Here is a 23247-nt window from a genome sequence, read left to right on the forward strand (position 1 = left end):
CTTCAGGGAGTTAAGATATGCAGATCTATTAAAAAATGTCCTTTAACAAGATTTATAACATTAAAATTTTTCTTCAATAGGGAACCACTTGGTAAAAGATACTCTTGATGGGAGAGAGGGTTATCATAACTACGTTCTGAGATGGCGTGTTATTGGAGCGGCACAATGGGCACTGAAGGCAATGCAGAGATTCTGACTTGCAGATGGAGCATCTGTCTGTCTGTCTGTCTGTCTGTACAAACTCTGGAGAGAGGGCGACAACAAGTGCTTACATTCTCCATTGGAAAATAACAGGCACATGCAATACTATCAAAAAGAAGGAAATGAGTTAGGAGAGCGCGGCCTAGAGGTGCACTAGATTTCATATATGCGTGTACTAACGTGTGTCCGTCCATATCTACACACACAAAGGAGCATCATCTTCTGTATAGCTTTGATAGTACTGCCAGGACTTTAGTGTCTAAAGCAAGACATTTAAAAAAAAAATTTTATTTACCACTAAATATTTGAGCAACAACAGTGCATTAAAAGACATTTATTATATCAATATCTCAATGAGAAATTCTTAAAATGTGTTCTTATGTACAGCATTTCAAAACATACTTAGAACTGCGCTTCAGTGATGTGTGAGAACAATATATGTTAGAAGAGAAAACAAGAGCGAATACTCATTCGGGATTGTTTGCAGTTTGTAGACGTGAAACACAATGAATTGAAATAATATATATATGTTCAGCTGCTATCTTCCACATTGTGTCAACAAAATGCTACAAAAAAAAACTCGAAAAACGAGCACACAGACACAAAGAGCTAACAGAGGAGGTGTGAAGATACAAACAAGACAAAACAATATTTTTCAAAAGTTCCTAAACAAATTCCCGTGCCATCTTTAGAAGATGAACGACAACAAAAAGGCACCATCCACACAAACAAAAATGTGGATTATCAGCATTCCTGTAAAGACAGTGACACTGTGGAATACCTGCGCGACAAAGTCCAAACCAACCATGAGAAGCCGGCGAGTGATCCCGACCAACGGCATCACCTTCATTTTATTGTACACTGAGGTGGCTTTAACACATTCAGTAACTAGACATGATTTCATGTGAGCATATAGAGAAGAAATGACTCTAAAATAACAAATACTAGTGATGCCTGCTTTGTCTGACAGAGGTCCCTTTCTATAGCTACTATAGTTAAGGCAGAGGAAAGTTCAGAGAATGGGTATTATTCATAGATGTATGGAAATAATAAATATGATTGTATACTATCCATATATATGCATTTCTTTACAATAGGTCATTTCAAAATGCTGTGGAAAAAGGACAAATGAGTGCTGTCTTAGACTACTCAGTATTACACAAGGAATGAATACACATTACCCATCAAAATATAATAAAAGCTGTCAACTGCAAAACCTAAGCAACCTAAGTAAGTTTAGTCTAGGATTTTTTTTTCTTTCTTTCTTTCTTTTTGTTTTTTTTTGTTTTGTTTTGTTTTTTTGCATAGGAGTTGTTTGACAGTAATTTATTTCCCACTGGAGCTTTGCGCTCAATAATACTTGGGACACCTCGCTTGTGTGGAGAGGGAGAAATTTACAACAAAGTGTTTGAACGTTACCTCTCTGCTACTCAGTTTGACTTCAGATAAACACACTAAAAGGGGGAGAAAACCTTTGAATAGCTGCTGGTTTTGATCCCCATCACACAAAACTGAACAGACTGTGTCTCCCTGGATCTGCCTGCCGGACTGTCACAACATAAGAGATGGACCAAAACAGACACTATGAGGACACGCCATCGTTTCCACAATGCTTTACATGTTCATTTTGGGTGGAAATTCATCACCTGAACTGTCTGTCTTTATAGCTGCACTAATCAATATCTTTAATAAACAATTAATCAAACTACGTGTAATGTAAAAGGGGTCACTTCCAGTGATTAAGCCACAGAGAATTATCACCCAACACTGCAGTTCCCCCCACGCCTGCTGTGCATTTTAGCTTCTTTTGGTGCATTTGATTTGGTTTTCAAGCCCAGCAGACAAAGTTAACAGCTAGACGTTGTACATAATGGAATATCGTGCAGCTCGAACACCACGAATTAAACTCAGAAGCTGGAAAACAAAACAGAACTTAAAGGAGATGAATATTGGACCGACTCCCAATTAATTCTAATGTTGTTCCAACATTTGCTCATACATTAGCCATATCAACTTTATAGAGAGTTGAAATGAAACCAAAACTTTTGGGTTCTGTTCTGTGAGAAAACAAATTTTTGCAAATAATACGACTGGCTAAAATCCAGTTTAAAGACATAACCTCATAAATATGTATGGTTCACTCCATTACGTCTAATAGTTTATCTTGCTATATTGTTTGTGTAATATTTCTGTTGTTGTTGCAGATTTTAACAAACTAGCTTGTGAGAAAAAGCCTTAGCTTATAGATAGTCGAGATAATTTGTAAATATGATGTTACAACTGAGCACTGGTGGATATTTTTGATAAAAGAAATCCAGTGCTTCTGCCATACTGGTACTTACATTTTCATTGATCTTTTTTTTGGCTAAGGATGCTCGTTTGTCTAAAATATGAACAGCAAAGGCCAGATACTGACTTTAACAACTTTATGACCTCAGCTTTCTATAAGGTGTCAATGTTGTATTTTTATGTATAAATTTTTTCCTGCAGAACTCAAGTAGCCAAAAATCAATGAATGCATCTTTAAATCTGTGGAAAATATCCAATCTGTTTGTAAAACTTTTTTTTTTCATTTTCTGCACTTAAACCTTTTTTCCCCAAAAAACCAAAATGCAATAGAATTTTGGAATGAAACTCTTTCTAGATTATATTCTCATCAATATAATTTAGAAAGTTAATCTACGCTTGCTAAAAATACCTCCAATTGCAAGTTTTGTTCTTTCTTTTAAAAAAACAGGAATGACATAAAAACATTTTGCACAACCGACAGTTTGGGTGGAAGTGACCCCAAACCTGTAACATAAGCTCTGATCCACCTGGCTGTTGTAGAGTGAGAGCCAGTGTGGATCAGCAGGGTACACTCAGGAGTCACTCAAGAGATTTTTGCAGAAAGACTCTCTTATTAGAACTGAGATACATCTTAGTCTCAACGCAGGGACCAAAAGCCTTAAAGAGATACTTCTGAGCAGTGAGATGCATATAGTATAATCAGTACTGTCTTACTGAGTGTAAAGCATTGGTGAAACATGACAAGAATTATGGGCACAATAATAATATCAGTTTTACACTAAAACATCCATGTCTTGCATGTTCTGGTGCAAAACGCTTCAACTCTTGCAACAACATGCGCTATATCCACAATGGACAGAGGTTCAGTTCTCTTTTCAGCCACAAGGTGTCAGTGTTTCCTAATCCCACTGCAGGTCACACATCTACCAAATACGACTCTCTCTCTCTCTCTCTCTCTCTCTCTCCTCCCCAGTCCTGCTGTGTCTGTGCCTGTACTGGAGCAAACGCACTTACAGCTACAGTCAAGTCATCGGGTGCATTCTTTAATACAACCTGCACAATGGCCGGTCATGTGACTGGACAGGACCAGTGAGGACGGAGCAAGCTGCGTGGGAGCAAAAAGGGTGATTTGAAGATTTGTTTGAAGTGGGGGCATTTTTTGTAGTATTTTCAGTAACGGATGAAGTCTGAATAATAGTCATAATAAGTAAAAATAAAAATGCTCTTTAGAATAAAAGTCTTGCATGAAAAATTGATATTTTGAAGTAAATCCACTTTAAGTATGAGACATAGTACTGTACATTAGCCCATTTCATAGTGTTACAGTTAGTTATGTTGTTGGATATCATTATTATCGATGTATTAATATGCATGTAGCTCTTTGCTGTTACAACAGCGTGAGGAGCAGCTACATTAAACTACTTTATATACTCTCAGGAAGTTCAACCTCTTAGAGTGCAAAATAATTATGGCTATAACTAGGTCTTGAAAACCTTGATAGAGGCTTAGTTAAACAATTAAAGAAACCTGTTAGTTCAGTAAGAGTATCTAAAATTGTTTTTATTACAAAAGGAACTGACTGTATCTTGATAAAACAAAGTGTAAGTTAAGTCAACACACCAGAAATATAACACCTTATTTTTAGAAGACACTTGCGACAAACGCATCTGCACTGAAAACAGGCTGATATATTATTAATGCATTTAAGGATTTTGTTTTATCACATTGTCTAAAGAAAAACATGTCAAAAAATAATTCTTAAAGTGACTTAATCTCAATAAAAGTGGTGGAATAAAATTTCCATCTGAAATGTAGTGGAACATAAGTATTGAGTAGCACTGAATGAAAATACTGCAAAAATTATTTTGGACTTAACTAACTTTACCTGGTTTACCCTTTTGCTGATGAGAAGGCTGTCATGTCTATACAGTAAACATGAAGCTACAGCCAGCAGCTGGTTAGCTTAGCTTAACACATCTACAGGCACGTTTTTATGCTAATTTAAGATAATCAGCTTTAGCTTTAAATTTAGCACAAATCAGCCTGCTCAAGAAAAGTGAATAAACATATCTCACAAAATGTCATGCTGCTCCTTCAAGGGTAGAACTTTAGGAAATATATTCAGTTACATCCCACCACTGATGATCTTTAAAGGGTCAATTTTGACATGGATAGATTAGTTCCAAAATAAATCAGCATACAGGTGTCTGCACAGATGATTATAGTGTACCCCACATATGACCTGACAGAAAAGGACAAATAGAAATGAATGATTGTTGGAGAGGCACTGGGGATTTACATCATTACTTTGTTTGATTATTGTTGCTCCTGCCTCCTTGGCACGTATTAAGAATGCACCTACTGTCTTTGAACGTGTCTCCACCAAACGTCTGCTCAGTACTTGGCTAGAGTGTCGCAGTGGAAGAGGAAGAGCATTCAAACACCGAAACTCACCCCTCGTTTGTTCCAGCTCTATGCAGATCGGTTCAGCGATCAGTGCAGTTCTAGTGAGTAGAAGGATTAACAAACGTGCATAAAACATACCACACACACACACACACACACACACACAGGGCAACAGTGATAACATTAAAACCTTAAAAAAAAACAACAAAAAAACACAATCTGACATCAGGCAGTAACAGTCTCAAGAAGCACACTGTTTTTTCTTTTTTTTGGGAGGGGGAGGGGGCGTACCGTTAGCTGCCCTGCACGTTTATGTGCACATTTGTGTTCAGAAACCTTGAAAGTCTTGAGGGTCTGCGATAAGATGGGTGTCAGAGCAAAGTGTCCACCGGCAGCTCCAGGAAAGAAGAAGAAGAAGAAAACACTCCAGAGCTGTTGGTCACAAACGAGAGGCGTCCAACATCACAAAAACGTCATCAGAGAAAACGAAGCTCTGCTGCCAAATGTTCCTCATTTCTACAGGTAGTGAAGTGAATCACAATATACAGAACTTAGAGCTGTAAAAAGACAACTACTTCTCTTACTTTCCAAATCCAAATCTAGATAAAGAGAGGTGTGAATATAGAAACCCTATAAGAAGAATATTAAGTTGAATTGCGCATTTGATATCTCCCTGCAACTGAATCAGCTATAGAGCTGATTATTTTTTTCTGTGTAGAAACATGTGACTGTCTTTTTTTTGTTTTTTTTAACCTCAAACTCTTCTTTGCTTTTGATTATCCAAGGTAATATTACATTAGAGATGACAGTAAAGGGCTTTTCCTCTTGTGTTTCCTTTCATCCGATCGCTTCCATATATAAACAATATTTACAATGACATCAACTATCAAGGTAAACTTGAAAACTTTAGCAAATAAGCGAGAGACAAAAATCAAATAGAAAAAGGTGCTATATAATATACAGATATGAACACAGCTGCGTTTCTTCCTTTCGAGGAACATTGTGTTTGTAAGTGCCATGGTTCTGAGCTTGTATGTGACGCCTTCACATCGATTTTACATTATTTTCAGTTGCCTTAAAAATGATTCACTAGCCCAAAGAGGCAGAACTTCTTCTTAGATTTTCCTTTTTTTTTTCTTTTTTTTTTTTTTGGTTCCTATGTTTGTCACGTTCCAAGGTGAGGGAGGGTTGAAAAGGAAGATGGTTGATTTGGAATGATGTATTGCACAGAGGGAGAGAGGTCTGACCAGGAGCAACGCCTTGGCTGGAGCCGAGATTGTACGGTGACGTCTGGTTCAAGGAGGAGGAGCTCATTCCTCTGCTGGTTCAGGAGTTACGGGGAGCCTCAGTAACGGTGGGTCTGGTGGGAGTACTGTGAGCTCTGCTGGGATGACGACGAGTATCCCATGGTGCTCTGGGGTTGAGTGGAACCTTGGACGTTGCTTTGGTAACCAAGGCGGGGGCCGGAGTGCTGACGGGAAGACAGAGGGGGAGGTGGAAAGAAAACACAGCAGTGAGCGGCTCCATGATGCAGCTGAGATGTTATTACCTAACAAGGAAACTCTGACTGCAGGTGTGCAGAAACATCATGTGATTAAGAAATGACTGACCAATCACAGAATCTATTCATGAACTTGTTTGTTAATCTCTGATTAAAGAACACGTGGGTTTATGGGGAGTCAGCACGGCTCGCTTGGTAACATGGTGAGAACAAGACTTCACGAGGTCAATACTCCCACAGGACAGACCCAGAAATAGTTACAGCATGTAACTCTCCATGCACTTGTGTTTGTACATGTTCATCATTTACTTCATATAAAGACAGATGACATGAGAGCTCCCCAAAAACTGGATCGCCCCCGATTACTGACTGCCAGTATAGGTCATAAATCCAAACCCCTCCAAGTTGGTACATATTATTATATCCATCCATCCATTTTCTATAGCGCTTATCCGTCAGGGTCGCGGGGGGGCTGGAGCCTATCCCAGCTGACTACGGGCGAGAGGCGGGGTTCACCCTGGACTGGTCGCCAGTCAATCGCAGGGCCAACACACAAAGACAGACACCCACACACTCTCACATCTAGGGGCAATGTAGAGTAGACAATTAACCTAATGTGCATGTTTTTGGTATTGTGGGAGGAAGCCGGAGTACCTGGAGAAAACCCACGCAGGCACAGGGACCTGGAACCCTCTTGCTATGAGGCGACAGTGCTAACCACTGCACCACCGTGCACAAACAAATTTTTCTTCAAGAGTGTTTCTGTCATTTTAGGTAGTTGTTATCATACAGATGCATGTTGAAGTGTTCATTTCTCTGATAAGTCTGGTGATAAAAAGGAAGTGAGAAGTCATGGCTGACAGCTGAGTGCCGCTGGAGACTCTGGCTTCAAGGGAAATCAGCAGTGCAAAAAGGCAGAGCTCATACCTTGGAAGTGGAGAAGCATTGCCCATCTTTATGGATTTCAATTGCACAGAAACAAAAGGGATACAGCAGTTTACCGCTTATATATATATATATATATATATATATATATATATATATATATATATTCAGCGGAAAGACGTAAGAGTGGTATCGATCTTTATTTCCCAATTTGTCAAACTATTCCTTTAAATGGAGTGGTAGTAAGTAACTGAGTATATTTACTAAAGTACAGTACTTACTTACTTAAATACTTATATTTGTACTTCTTTCTAAGGATGTGCACTCTTTGGTTTCCCAAACAAAAAATGATACTAATGAGTTGCACTATGGAGAAATGTAACTTGAACCACAGAAGAAACAAAACGCCAGTTTTTCTCTGGCTCTGCTCATTCAAAATTCTTGTTACCCTTAACTTTACAGAAGGGAAACACTTGAGGAACCATGAGATTACTCATTTAATGCATAAAACATGTTCATCAGCAAAGAGAAAGAAAATGAAAAGCGAGAAGGATGGATATCCAAACTCATTACTGCAATCAGTGGAGTCACAAGAATCAAGAAGCTGGCTGTGAGGACCAGGGGACCTCAGCTGAACTAGTTTCATGTGTACAATACTCAGTCCAGGTCACATGTGCAACATTGTATCATTAGAGAGTGAGAGAGTTGGGAGAGTGGAGCATGATAGGACAGCCTGCAGAGTCTGGATCAGTGAGGGGAGAAGTAGGACGCTGACAGTGACGGTGCTGTCAGACAGCTAGCCACCATCCTGCTATGTCAGCCCACTCCACTGGTTTATTTATACATCTGCTGAGGCCTGACAGCTACCAGCTGTCTCAGCCACTGCTATATATATCTATATACATGATATGCCTATATGTACGCCTGATGGTGCCGCCCTCTTGTAGAGTTATCAAAAGCACCAGTACTTTTTTTGATATTGCAGGTTTTAAAAACGATACAATATAATAACAAACTAAGAAATAAGAAAAAACAGATCTCCAATCAGATTTTCAACCGGAGGCTGTCTGGAGTTTTTCCCATACCAGCAACATGTGCAGGTTGTTAATGAAAAAAAAAAAATGCAGCCAGCTCCTTTTATTTATACTGCTATTCTATTAAAGGTTCAAATTCTGGCGGTACTAGTGACGACACACACTCAGAGGCAGGAGAGGTCATAATAGTCACCTCTATCCTGCCATTACTTCCCACTCTCGCCACCACTCAGAAATGTCCATCTCTCTGGCCCTGAGATAAGATTCAAGCCAAATATAACAAATGCCAGAGCAGGAAGCCAAAGCTTGCAAGCAAGACAGCGATTTGCTATCAGTTCCGTCAGATGGACAATGTGAACAGTGTAGTCTTTATCAGTCAGCCAGCAGTTAGCTATTGTTGTCTATATGCCAAACACACACGTTATGCACACAGAGATTACATTGCTGACATTTCCCAACATTTGTCCGCATTTAAAGAATTGTTCACCAAATGTAGTTTCTTCATATTTTTTGTTTTCTGTCGTGCAAAAAAAAAAAAGCTGAGAATAAAACTTTCTGTGTGACACGGACTGGCAGGCTACAACACAGTTGATGATTCTAGTCAGTGAGTTTAGGTGATGCCACGGTGGTGCAGTTGTTAGCGCCGTCGCCTCACAGCAAGAGGGTTCCGGGGTGTACTCCGCTTCTCGCCTCCAGCTCCCCTGTGACCCTTACGGATAAGCGCTTTTGAAAATTGATGGATATTTTATGATTGATTAATCAAATATGTTTAGTTCCATAATCTGTAAGAAATTGCTGTGCACAACGTCCCAGAGAACTGCTTACATGGAAGGAAAAATTGCCTCCAACTTTGAACCTATGGATTTAAGACTTTATAAAGATCGTTTCTACAACAGGGTGTGCTCACACACTGTATGGCATATGGCAACCACTTTTACCTTATACAGCACTACTGACCCCATATTATATAGTTTATTTATTTATTTGAACAGTTGAAATTTCTTTTTCCTTCTCTTTTTTATGTTTTTCTGACTACTCATTGCTTCATTTTATCATTTACTGTATCTTTTAATGTGTTTTTCTGTGTGTTCTTTATCAATGGTTTCTGTCACTTTGAGTTTGTACATTATTTATGAGAAATGATTCTGTTTGCTTACCAAATGTTATAACAGCGACGGGGCTCTGTTGGAGCATAAACATGGTATATTGTATTGTGTTTATCCAAATGTACCTGTGGTTTACCGCATTTTGTGTTCATCCAAAACCCAAAGACATTAATATACAACATAGAACAGTAGAAAATTTAATTAATAAACTAATCATTTCAGCAGTGAAATGACTGTAGTTAGATTATAAATGGTTCTGTGTGCTGCTATGAGTGTAAAAGTGTTCACACTCATACTGAGTGAATAATGTGGGACTATTGGCCCTTATTGTACATAGCTACTTCAAAATATATTAAATATAATTATAATTATAATTTTATATATAAATTTTATAAATAAGGAGACTGTCAGATCAGTCAAATGGTATGTCATCACAGTGATGCAAAAATCCTTACTAATGTCCTGGTTGCATGACATGACACAGCAGTAACCTCACAGGTGCATTAATGAATGCTGCAATTCACTCAGAAGAAGTCCTCCTGTTGTGCCTGCTGGTTCACTGTTACTGGGATACTTAATGAAACTAAGCCGCTCTTATTGTTATTGTGTCCAAATGTACATTCCTCTCCGCCACAAGTCAAAACACATGCAGTGCGACCAGTCCACTAAAGACATGAGGTGGCAAATACTGCATGATGAAGGGACACTTCACAAGCTGGTGGCTACTGTTAGCTGTGTAACCCAATCAGCATTAGCTAGATGACAAAAGAAATGCTGATACTGGAGTCCACTGGTTAGATATTTAGTTTGTCTAGTCATTTGTGTGCACATGCTTCCTGTATGTATGCCTTCTCACTGCATTTACTCGTATGCTGCACTTAGCTTTAAGGGAGGAATAAAAATATATGAGGCTTTAGATACACACACAATACTTGTTAGGAGATACATTCATTGCTGGTTTTGGTGCTTTCATGGGGTTTGTTAGGAGGCAAAATAAAGAATATCAGCAGCCAACCACTAGAATTTCTAGAGCAGAAACTTCAAATGCCACTAACCTGGTACTCTGACTGCAGCACCCCGGTGCCTGAGGAGGCCCCAGAGGGCCCGATCCGAGGTTTCTTGTTGGGAGGGCCCTGGTCCTGGCCGTGTTGTAAACCCCCGCCGGCAGTGCCCCCCGTGGCTCCGGCAGTGCCGTTGGTCTGGGCTGAGCTCTGCTGGGAGGGGGCCTGCTGAGCTGTTGTCTGCTGCTGGTTCTGGGCCTGAGTTTGGCCTGTCGTCTGCTGGTGCTGCTGGGTCTGGTTCTGCAGACGGACACACATACATGACTGATAAAACAGAAACGCTTAGCGGTGGTTAAGTGGCTGTAGGAAGTGGTGGGAACGGTATTCTGACTAGAAAACCAAAAACTGTGTAAAATCATTTAGGTTACTTGTAAGAGTCGTTTTGTTGTACTCTTTTCATCTGCAGGCTATTCTTTCCTGCTTCTTTGACCCGCTTTCCCATTGAGACACAATCTAACTTGGCAAAAAAGCATTACTTCAAAGAAACACCACAGTAAAGAGAAACATAAGAACATGAGAAATGGCTGAACACTTGATAAGACAAAGAAACATTGTCTCATAACTCAGTTCAAAGTGAGCTGTGTATTTAGATGATAATGACTTTGTGTGTCATGTGTCCAAACATGTTTTTTAAGAATCTGCGCCACTCACTCAGCCTTTTAAGCTTCCCATGTGACTGAGTTCTGAGAGGACAACAGACATCTGAGGTACCACTGAGCCGGTATGTGCCTCTAATAGTAAACTTAATGTCACCTTATTGCACTAATGATTTTTGATTATAACAAACAAGCAAACAAGTCATTTAAGTGACTTCTGAATGGTATAAAACATCTTGGAATAACTGTGGATAATGACCTTAAAAATTTAGACAAACTTAATTAGAAATGAAGATGATCTACGTAGGCGGGTGCCCATGACTCCAACTGGCAGAGTTAACTGTGTGTTAACCGCTAATGTGATGCAGGAGCTTGTTGGTGCTCAGTTTTCATTCAGATTGCACAACAGCAATCTGCTTTTTAAAACCATGCAGCTAGTATGTACTGGCTTTGGTAACAGCCTTTTTCCAGCACTTCACTTCTCTTGTAATGCAATGCTGAGATGTTATGAACCCAACAGTGGTGGAAGAAGAATTCAAATCCTTTGGCTGAATGAAAGTACAGCTATGTAAAAATACTCCATACAAATACAAGCCCTGTACTGTTATTAATACTGTTGCATCAATGTGCAGGTAGCATTTGACTGTTGTAGCTCCTGCAGGTGGAGCTAGTTTGAACTACTCTATATACAGTTGGCAATTGGGGGTCAGGTCCCTCTAAAACATCACAAAATAAATCCAAGAGGTCGTGAGAGGATTCAAAGGCGAGGTGAAAATAGGGAATTTTTTTCTGTATTTTCTTCTATACACATTTGTTTAACTGTTATTCTAAAGAACATATGTGAGAGATTTGGAGGGAAAATGTAGACATCTGAGACACGACAAGAAGTTAAAACTCTTATGTCTTTTATGCGAAACAGTAATCTCAACTGTAATTGGTACAACATTTCCAATGAAAGATGCTGATGTAGAAATATAAAATAGAATAAAATGGAAAGCAGACAGCATGTCCAGTGTGTCCCTGCCTCTGGCAAAGTCACAGCTTAAGGTAGTGTTTTCTTACATTATAAAACTAGATGAACGTACAGGGAGGAGACTCTAATGGACAGCCCACTTCAGACGTACTCTAATCTTTGTTTAATATGTAACAAAACCTGCTCTTTTATGGGTGGAATGTAAAACTGTCCAAATCCTTCCGGCACACCCACATGACTGAGATGATCAAACTGTGTCATATGTCTGAAAAGCTTCAAAGCTGGCAAACCAAACATTCCACAATAAAAGCACAGCACCAGACTGCTGACAGTTGATATGGTGAGCTAAAATAACTGATAACCAGCAACTCAATAATTAGTAAATAATTTCAGATTCAGTCATTTTAGCAATCTGTAACGTGTATTTGAACTTTCAGTAGGCTCTCTGGTGAGGACCATTTTGTTGATTCATTTTTGAGGTTTCATAGATAACAACAATAAATAACAATAAATGAAAACAGTGACTGTAAAATTAATCATTAACTAAAAGATGTCAGCCACAGCTCAAGGAACTACATAAAAAATGACACACTGATATAGTGTATATATGTGCATTTCATACGTTAAAGATTCTTCAGTTTTTTTTCCTGTTACTTTGTGCACAATTCCATACGTTTTTTCTCAGTACACTGAACAAAAATATTACTACAGCATTTTTGTTATTGCTCACATTTTTTCATGATCTTAGATCTTTAATTTCAACTCATAAAAAAATGGGAGCAAAAACAGAAGTGCTGTCTTTGTATTTTTTCTATCTTTATCCTGGATACGAGCAGGGCACATCTTGAGCTGTTAACTTTGGAGCCAGTCTCTGCACAAACCATCTTTGAGAAAAATGTATGTAATATGTATTTTGAGTTTTTAGTTTGGCTAACATGGAAAGGGAGGGATTTATGACCTGTACCGCTGCCACCCTCCAGGGGGCAATCAAAATGTTTTCTCTTCTCTGATATTTGTCTGTACATACAATGAGTAGTTATCATGATGTTCTTGTGTTTCTGTGATTTATCATAGTCCCAACAGTATTGACATGCTCAGAGACACCAACATGACCACACAGAAGGACAGTGTTGTCCTGTCCAGGTCCTTCAGCACCTGTCATAGCAGTGTTTTGCTTAAATTTGAAGGAGTTTCCATTCTCTGCTTTGGCAATATTAAAACAGATACGATTTGAGAGCAACCAAATGTTGGAAAAGCTAAAGAAAATATTGCTGAAACTAAATTAGCTGCCCAGTAAACTGTAAAATACACTGTATGTGGATATATCCAATCAGAATGCTCTGTTATTAGTGTCAGGTGGCCAACAAATCAGAGATTAAAGCTTGTGGCAAAGCCTGGAGACACTGTCGTTGCTGCTCTGCTGTGAGGCTTGAATCAGTTTGAATCCTCTGTGGACAGTAAAACAACGACAGATTTCATTTTTGTATCAGGGTCTGGATCATTTGTGATGCACCGGTGTGCCACAGCTAACTTTAAGCTTTTAGATTTACCACGTGGTGCTGTATAGCTCTAGTCTGAAGTGACGCTTTGAAGTGACACTACCTAAAGAACTTTGCGTCAGTGATTCCCAACCAGGGCTACTTGTAGCCCAGGGATTACTCCATGGAGAGAGATTCTAGAGTAGGTGAAGTTAAAAACATTGAGTCAGCAATAACAATCAATTTAGGTGAATGTGTATGAAAACTATTGGGAGGCCATATGAAGACCACATCTACAGTGCATCATGGGAGCGTTCATTAAGTATTACAATGCCTTCATAATACTTTAAACTAAACCCAAACATACATAATGCATTCTGATGCTCTATATCATAAAACATTAGAGAATATCATACTGAGGTAGTCGTAATGTTATTATAAGCATCATCAGTCAACCTCTAGTTTATAACTAATTAAGATCTATAATGTTTTATGACTGTAAATACAGTGTACCAGAAAGCATCATTTGTGTTTGTGAATGTGGTCATAAAGCATTATAACAAATGATGAATATTATAACTCACTAGACATGAGGTTATTAAACAAAGTGTTATTATAATTATTATGTAAGTAGGGCCAATACCATAACATTAAGTTTGTGTTGGCAACATAGAATAAATATCAAGTGACCATCTCAACAGGCTGTTAGAGAAAGATTTGAACACATTTGTCTCTACAGCTATAAGGGTTCATTTAAACTGATGACGAGTATTCTCTGACGTCAACTCCAAACAAGCTACACAAATTCAAAACTGGGTGTGCATTATACTGTTTCACATGAATACAAAATGTGTCTCTATTCTGACATCTATTCTGGTAATAATAAAATGACATGACTCTTTGACAAAATGATTTTCACGCTGTGACTTTTTTGGGTAATTACCTTTTCTGTTTTCTCCTCTGGCTCATCTTCATTCAGGAACTCTCGTTTTGGGTAGGGGATCTGACACCCAGCAAAAACACTGGAGGCAATCACAGAGAATCAGTCATTTAAACGTTCTTGCATTAACACATTGTACACTGATGACGCCAACCAATCACACAGTCCCTCCCTAAACACGCAGGTCAAAAAACAGGAAGGTAGACTAAAGCACAGAGAGCAAATTCCTCATGCTTATACTCCTCATACTAAATCACTGAGGGCAAAGGGAAGCCTCTTGCAAAAGTTTACTAAAGCTTACTCTGTGGTTGGTAATGGGTCCTCCAGGAAGTACGGGTCCTGCAGTGCCTGTTCTGATGTGATTCTTTTGGTGGGGTCCATAGTGAGGAGTTTCTGCAGCTGAAGGTAGACAAGTATAACACAGTGACACAAAGTAGTTATATTTTTTTTAATTAATGACATTTAACTAAAAATCCAGAACTCTTCACTATGCGGTGACATAAGACAGTATGAGGATGTGTTATTATTCTGGCTCAACTCCAGAACACTGGAGCTCAAATGTAACAATGAGTGTGAGTGTAAGAGTGTTCACATCCATTCAGTACAGGTCATAATCCCCTTCCCTCCATGTTAGCAGAGGGCGTACGAATACTCAAAGTACATGTCAAATAAATTTTTACCAAAGATGGTTTCTGTCATTTTAGATACTTCTTATCATATTGATGTATACTCATGTGTTCATTTTTCCAATAAGCTTGGTTTTGATTAGATATATGTACTAATGTTCTATAATAATGCTCCATCACCCAATCACTGCTGTGCAGACTCTGGCTCCAAATGATGTCACCAGTGCAAGATGGCAGTATTCATATTCAAGATATTTTGGGTTCACTTTTATGGGAAGAAGTGGAGACAAGTCATCCATCTTTATACACAGTCAGTGATTGTTCATCTGGACAAAAGTTCTTCGTGTCTCTTTATGTCTTTAGATAGAATAAAAATTGACCAATGAGGACATCTTTCTTTTTGGAGACTGCTGATGTTTATTACATACATATTAAAAGATTTTTACTGCAATGTTTGGATAGTACAGACATTTCCAATGTCCTCTATGATCATGTTCATAAAAATGAGTGTGAATTGACGGAGGCTGCTGTTAACCCTGTTAAATTTGCCAATTTCTTTTTTTCAGTAGCAAAACCTTGCTGTGAAAGGTCAGGTCAGCACGGCATTTAGATAAAATGCTGTGATCAGTTTAACCCATCCTTAATATATCACATTTGCTTACAGTTTGGTCCATATATATTGGGACAAGTTTAAGTTTTTTAGCATTTGGCCTCTGTACACCACCACACTGAATTTGAAATGAAACACTCAAGATGTGAGTGAAGTGAAGACTTTCAGCTTTAATTCAAGGGGTTTGACAAAAGTGTGGCATTACAAATGATGGGATAAACTAACATAATTACCAATATAAGGACTGTTTTTAAATATTTGGACGAAAATCCTTTGCAGTCATTGACTGCCTGAATTTTGGGACCCATGGACATGAGCAAATGCTGAGTGTCCTGCTTTGTTTTGCCAGGCCTTTACTGCAGCTGCCTTCAGCTGTTGCTTGCTGTCGTTCTTTCTGCCTTCAGTGTTGTCTTCAGTAAGTGAACAGCATACTCTGTTGGGCTTAGATCAGGTGACTGACTTGACCAGTGAAGAATGTCCCATTTCTTTGCTTTGAGAAAGTCTTGGGTTGTCTTTGCTATGTGCTTTGGGTCCATCTGCAATATGAAGCGGGCACCAGTTTTCACCATTTGGCAGGATCTGAGCAGAGCATAAAGCCCTAAACACTTCAGAATTCATGCTGCTACTTTTATCAACAGTCAGGTCATCAATAAACACCAGTAACTCGCTTCCATTGGCAGCCATACACGCCCATGCCATAATGTTGCCTCCACCATGTGTGACAGATGATGTGGTTATGCTTCAGATCATCAGCTGATCCCTTTCTTCTCCACACTTTCTCTTCCCATCATTCTGGTACAAGTTAATCTTGTGTCATCAGTTCAAAGAATCTTATTCCAGAACTTTGCAGACTTGTTTTGTTCAGGTCTTTTCTGGCAAAGTCTAATCTGGTCTTTCTGTTCTTAGTTGTTAACAGTGGTTTGCACCTTGTTGTGTAGCCTCTGTATTTACATTCATGAAACCATCTCTTGACTGCAGACTTTGATGATGACATGTCTGCTTCCTCAAGAGTGTTCTTGACTTAGTTAGATGTTGTGAATCCTGCAGTCATCCACTTTAGTTGTGTCCCATGGTCTTTTGGTGTTGCTGAGCCTGACAGTTAATTCTTTCTTTTTAAGAATGTTCCAAACTGTTGTTTTGGCCACTCCCAATATGTTTGCTATCTCTCTGATGGGTTTATTTTGTTTTATTCAGCCTAATGATGGCCTCTTTCACTTGTATAGACATTTCTTTGGCCCTCATGTTAAGTGTTCCAGTGAACAGCTATCAAGAGCAAATGTAACACTCAGAACCAGCTCCAGATCTTTATCTGCCTGATATGTCATGAACTAATGAGGGAACAGGCCATACCTGGCCATGAAACTGCATGTCAGCCATTTGTCCCATCAAGCCACTAAAAATGAAGGTGGGTGTATAAAAAAGTAATTCCTAAATGGTTGAAGCCACACTTTTGTCAAATCCCTTGTATTAAAGGTGGAAGTCTTCACTTCACTCACATCTTGTGTGTTTCATTTCAAATTCAATGTGGTGGTGTATATATAAAACTTAAACTTGTCCCAATATATGGACCGAACTGTATTTACTCAAGACCATCAAACAAAGTTTTTGTTTACAAGGTTTCTATATGTTTACCCTGTAAACAATGACTCATCCCCCTCACATCACTCGGGGTTGTTATTCCAGTCAAATCCAGTTCAAAACAAAATTTGAAAGGAACAAACAAGATTTTCATAAAGTTCTACCCCAGTAATTCTTTTGAAAAACCTCAAAACAGACAATTTTTGTACATTTCTAAATGTGCATGCGTTTATTTGTGTACCTACCAACAGAAAAACTTTGCTGTCTGGTTTGACTTTATGCTTCTCCATGTATTTGATTAAGCTGCTGTTTGCATACCTGTTAGATGAGAAACAAAACAATAGAGAAAATCAACTTGATTGTATTTTATTGTTTTGTGTGTTGGTCAGATCATCAGAGAATCCACTCACGTAGTCCTCCTGAAGTCCTTCTGCAGCGTTGGGTACTCTGGCATCTTCCTAATGTCTTCCCAGTCCTTATCTGTGGGATACAAAAGCACACAACCAAGCTCACAGTTTTACAAATATACAACACGTTTATGAAGTACATGTATGACAACCATTATTTAAAAATATCAAATTGAAACCCTCCAACACAATCAGAGATGACACATATTACTGTAAGTTAAAGACAGTAAAGTCCTCCTCGCAGTGCAATCAAACATGTAAGTGAAGTTACATATTAGGTTTCACAGTGTGTGTTTCATGAGTGTGTAATGCGGTCAACATATTTGTTATACCTGTAGGATATACACTGAAGTACACATGCAAACATAAAAACACCCCACAGGGCAGCTTAAAGTTAACGCTAAACAAAGCTGTGTTAGTTGTAATTTAAGTGACATTTATTTAGCACTCGTGAGGCAGGTGAAATGATATCACATCACATGTTTGAAGAGTGGAGAGCTCTGGGGGCAGCCGTGGCCTAGAGGTTGGAGAATTCAATTCCACCCCAGACTGGCAGGAAAAATCTGTGTATGGTGGAGTGATTAATAATGCTCCTTCCCCTCTATTAGTTGGCTGATGTGCCTTTGAGCAAGGCACTTAACCCCTCCCAGTTTGCTCCCCGGGTGCCTAAAATGGCAGCCCACTGCTCCTGTGTGTTTCACTGCATGTTGCATGTGTGTGTGTTTCAGTCAGTGTTGGTTAAACACAGAGAAGCAATTTTGGGATTAATAAAGTATAATAAAATTTTTTAAAAATAGTGTAGTTGTAGTTTTTGTGTGTTTGTGTGTGTGTGTGTGTGTGTGTGTTGGGGGGGTGTTCAGACCTGCAGGGAAACCCATGACGCTGAATATCCTGTCAAGCTGGTCGTGATGAAAGGGGTTACTGGTCTTGATGTCTTCCTGGCGACAGTGAAAGATGGGCTCGGACGTTAGCAGCTCTGCAAAGATGCAGCCAATTGCCCAAATATCTGACACACACACACACACACACACACACACACACACACACACGGATGTCACTTCGTCTGAGCGTTCTTGTGTATATTAGCAGTACTGCATTATTTGGACCAATTATTACCCAAGTGACCAACAGGTTTAGATAAGTTACAATGAAATAATAAAGTGGAATTCAACTCAAAAATTTTACTAATTTTCATCAGAAAGTTTCAGAAATGTTTAGTGCAAAAGTTTTGGGAAAACTTTCAGTGCATTTCTGGCAGATTAGTACTGTGGTTTGGTTTCCTACTGATTGAAAAAGAAAAAAATAACAATGTACAGTGTGTTAACTGGAGAACTTCAGAACTTTGGACATAGTCAGGTTTAAGCTTATGCTTAAGCATATTTATGAATGTGGTGTTGATCTTCTCATCTTATTCTAGAAAGCAAATTGTAAAGTGTATTTCACAAAATGTCAAACACAGTTGAGGCCCGACAGACCAACCGTGATGACAGTCTGAAACTTCATGTTCCAGGAATGATAAGAATAGGCACATAGCCACACCCGCTTCATACCAAAGAATATAAATCACAAGGCCACTCTCAACTGTCAAGCAGAATTTTGCACTCCTATTCACATTAAGAGACTCTAGAGAGAGCACGCTGCTAAAATGACAGCTACTCATCTGCTACTGAACTGGAACCTACACCAACCTGTTTCAGCTGAGCATTTAGGGATCAAAGTCCTGACAGAGAGTGTAGAGAGTTATACACATACACAGGAGGGCACGCTTTGCACATGTGACCCCACACTCACCGATAGCTTTGGTGTAGTGCCGGGCCCCCAGCAGCAGCTCAGGGGCTCTGTACCAGAACGTCACCACGACGGGGTCGAGATCCGCCAGCGGCTTGAGGGGAGAGTTGAAGAGTCTTGCAAAACCCATGTCAGCTACAGGAGGTGTGGCAGCAATGAGATTATCAGAGAGATGAATACAGGCCGCATACTCATAATGACTTGGATGTGTTAGGAGCCAAAGACTTGGAATGTGCACCTGATAGTGTCAGTTAGCTTTCAGGGCTGAATATATCAACACAGTACCACACCTAAACTTGATCTCACCTGCATGAGGTAATGCTGATTTGCATATAAACACATCTGTCAACAGGAAAAAGTGCACCCTCTCATGAAAATGACATTCCGGGCTCATATTTATTAAACGTCTATTAATCACATCACAGAAGTAAAATCCAGACAAGTAAAGAGAATGTTTGCACTTTGATTGCCCTGGGTTTTGCGTCTCAGGCAACAAAAAGGCAGCTCTACCTTGTCAGTGGAGGCTGTTCCGGCTTTATGCAGCCTGAAACGCTTCCACCTCCTCTGCGTGTTTTTTTAGGCATATCAAAAACTTGATCTCACCTGCATGAGGCAATGCTGATTTGCATATAAACACATCTGTCAACAGGAAAAAGTGCATCCTCTCATGAAAATGACATTCCGGGCTCATATTTATTAAACGTCTATTAATCACACCACAGAAGTAAAATCCAGACAAGTAAAGAGAATGTTTGCACTTTGATTGCCCTGGGTTTTGCGTCTCAGGCAACAAAAAGGCAGTTCTACCTTGTCAGTGGAGGCTGTTCCGGCTTTATGCAGCCTGAAACGCTTCCACCTCCTCTGCGTGTTTTTTTAGGCATATCAAAAACTTGATCTCACCTGCATGAGGCAATGCTGATTTGCATATAAACACATCTGTCAACAGGAAAAAGTGCATCCTCTCATGAAAATGACATTCCGGGCTCATATTTATTAAACGTCTATTAATCACACCACAGAAGTAAAATCCAGACAAGTAAAGAGAAGGTTTACACTTTGATTGCCCTGGGTTTTGCGTCTCAGGCAACAAAAAGGCAGCCTGAAACGCTTCCACCTCCTCTGCGTGTTTCTTTAGGCATATCAAAAAAATCATGTAACCTGCTTTTTTATTTCTAGTTCATATTCTGCTTAAAAGATGATAGATGGGACACAGTAGTAAAGGACAAAATTCCATGTCGCAAATATGACATCATCTATCATTTCCACCATTGAAACTAAACACAAGATAATTATATATATATATTTTTTTTTAAATGACCAAATTTATTTTTAAAAACATACATTTATCTAATCTGCTCTGAACCAATTTCAGAGACTTCTGGAGCTCTCTTCAAATTAAAAGCATTTTTTTTTAGTAATAAGAAATTTACTTTTACTCTTTTACATCACTTTTTTGTGAAAAGTATTTTTCTTTTATCTTTAACTTGACAAAACTTAATTTTTTATTTTTTATTTAGATGGGGTTGTGCACATTTCTGCTGGAATCAGCTTAAAAGCCACGTATATTCAGTCATACAGCCACTCTTACCACTCTTAATCAAATTTACTCTATAAAAAATAAAAATAACAATGTCAAACCTGTTTGTCTGGCAAACATGATCAATTAGACCTAAATTAAAAACAATCAAGGCAGCATTGCAGCCCTATATAAAGATATATAGGAATTAAATAACCTCAGTGGTTTTCTTCTGTGATAGAGTGCTCCTATTTAGTAAGTTACACATGTCTTGCAGGCCTCTGCAGTAAAGGGGACAGTGCAGAGAAATATTCACCAGCTCAACTTACACTGCAGAATATCTAGTTTCACTGACACAATAACTTAATACTATTGCACACACGAGTGCACATGGTTTAAAAATAGACTCCAGCATAGCAGCATTACACTTCCAACAGTCCCCTGGCCAGCTGGCTTATGTAACAGCACTGTTCTGAGCTCCCCATCAACCTCTCAGAGAGAGGGTTAAACACTGCAGCGAATGGACACGTAAACAAGATAACAGCCTAACTGATCTTGATTGACTGATCATGGTGACAGCAGAATCTAGAATTTGGCTAATTTACAAATCTGTATAGTTCAAGCAGTTTACAGAAAATACTCTTTTATTAAGTCTTCTTCCTCTTTTATTAATTTAATATTCTTTTATCCACCTTACCTATTTTAACTCTTCCTCGCTCAGGACCTTCCCCCATCACCAAGATGTTTGCGGGTTTCTGGAAGCAACAGAGAAATATTAGATACTGCGTATAATACAAACCATTAAGTGCTCACTTTAATGTAGGTGTGTTGTAACTGTAGGACATCAGTTACATGCAACAGTACTTTTACAAATACACTATTTATGAATGATTCTCTTTTCCAGAACAAAGTTCAGCAAGTGTTAAGCATGCACATGTCGTCCAGCCGGTTATTGAACAACACACCACACACACACCACATGAGCATACCAGTCTGCCATTTTGTGAGAGGGCACTTCAAACTCTCATGGGATCATGTGGCTGGCCAAACATTAAAGGGGTCAAGCACACTGAAGCACCTGACCACACCTCTGCTTTTGGGAGAGGAACTTGTAATGAAAAAAATAAGTTTGTGAGAGTACAAGCCTGACCTCAGTGTAAGGGAGACAGAAGCATTTTAAAATGGTCTGAAGAAATAAACCTCTCAGTGAAACAGACTGCATATAAAGCACAATCTTTTTCACATTTAAATATATACATATATATATATATACTGATCATTGCAGCGTTGTACACAAAACATCATTGTTACATTGTTACTACTAAGTCTAGTTGAAACTTTAACCACAGGGCTCGCAGAGAGGGCAACATGGACCCACAAACATTAGACTGATGCGTTTTTAACTTACTGCTATTCACACTCTTACTACATAAGAAGTCTGTTGTTATTCACTGCATGGCCCAGGGATATCAAACAAGCAGGAGTACCTCTACACATTTAATCAGAGGAAAAATGACACATGCTTTTAAGTTTACAGTTGCCCTCTCATGCAGCAGGATGCAGTATGTGCTTGTTGTCAAACAGTCTGTCCATTCTCCCTGGGTGTCTGTGTGAATGTAAACCCTTTGGCTCTGCAGACTCAGATCTGCCTAGCAAACATGTCTTGTTGCTATAGAAACAGCACTAATAATGAGGTCCATTATTCACGCCCACAACATGATACGCTGCAATCTGCAAACACAAAGACAAATGTCTCTTAAAAGGCCAGAGGGGATCAGGCTCACAGCTCCTCTTTAAAATTCTGAACAGGTCCAACTGAATTAATATGCCTCGCTTGAACATATTCATTTTGGTTATTTGAAGAACAATCATTACCTCTTGACTGCTCTGTAAAAGACCAATATGAACTGTTGATATTCTGAAATGTGCACCAAATTGGGTTTCATATCCCAAAGTCGAGACTTTTCCCGGAATTCATGCAATGAAATCAATCAGTTCTAGTTGGTTAGTTTCACAAAGGGATCAAGACTCAAGGGAAAAGAGACAATCTCCATCCCACTGTGGACCGGTAAACTCAATCCTTAGGGACACGGCCCCCTTCTACAAACCATCTACATCTCTGTCTCAAAAACTAGGCCAGTTCGGATGCCAGAGGCGCACTTTTACAACAGAATGGGCAAGCTGATACAAACAGGCTGTCCTGAGATTAAAAGGTCACAGCCAAACAGGACCATAACACCCACACGTCCAGT

The 23247-nt window shown here is 39.1% G+C and overlaps 1 protein-coding gene across 3 annotated transcripts in view; it reads right to left on the reverse strand.

Moving 5' to 3' along the window:
* Positions 1–1013: 1013 nt before the first annotated feature.
* The window catches only part of cdk19 (cyclin-dependent kinase 19), a 52331-nt gene continuing 30097 nt past the window's right edge, over positions 1014–23247 (reverse strand). Inside the window, exons 5-14 of one of the 3 annotated variants that reach the window (XR_006841572.1) lie at positions 21693–21750; positions 19483–19614; positions 18554–18697; positions 17695–17764; positions 17530–17602; positions 14772–14869; positions 14474–14552; positions 10478–10723; positions 6144–6367; positions 1014–5328 (exon numbers count right to left, since the gene is read on the reverse strand). Coding sequence is in view for 1 of the 3 variants with exons in the window: in XM_046372420.1 (XP_046228376.1) it covers positions 6242–6367; positions 10478–10723; positions 14474–14552; positions 14772–14869; positions 17530–17602; positions 17695–17764; positions 18554–18697; positions 19483–19614; positions 21693–21750 (1026 nt within the window). In the remaining 2 variants the exon portion in view is untranslated. Of the gene's footprint in view, positions 6368–10477; positions 10724–14473; positions 14553–14771; positions 14870–17529; positions 17603–17694; positions 17765–18553; positions 18698–19482; positions 19615–21692; positions 21751–23247 lie in introns of all 3 variants that reach the window. The other 2 variants (XR_006841571.1, XM_046372420.1) reach the window with 2 other exon arrangements.

The sequence above is a fragment of the Scatophagus argus genome, chromosome 19 (assembly GCF_020382885.2).
Source record: "Scatophagus argus isolate fScaArg1 chromosome 19, fScaArg1.pri, whole genome shotgun sequence".
Classification (NCBI taxonomy): Eukaryota; Metazoa; Chordata; class Actinopteri; family Scatophagidae; genus Scatophagus; species Scatophagus argus.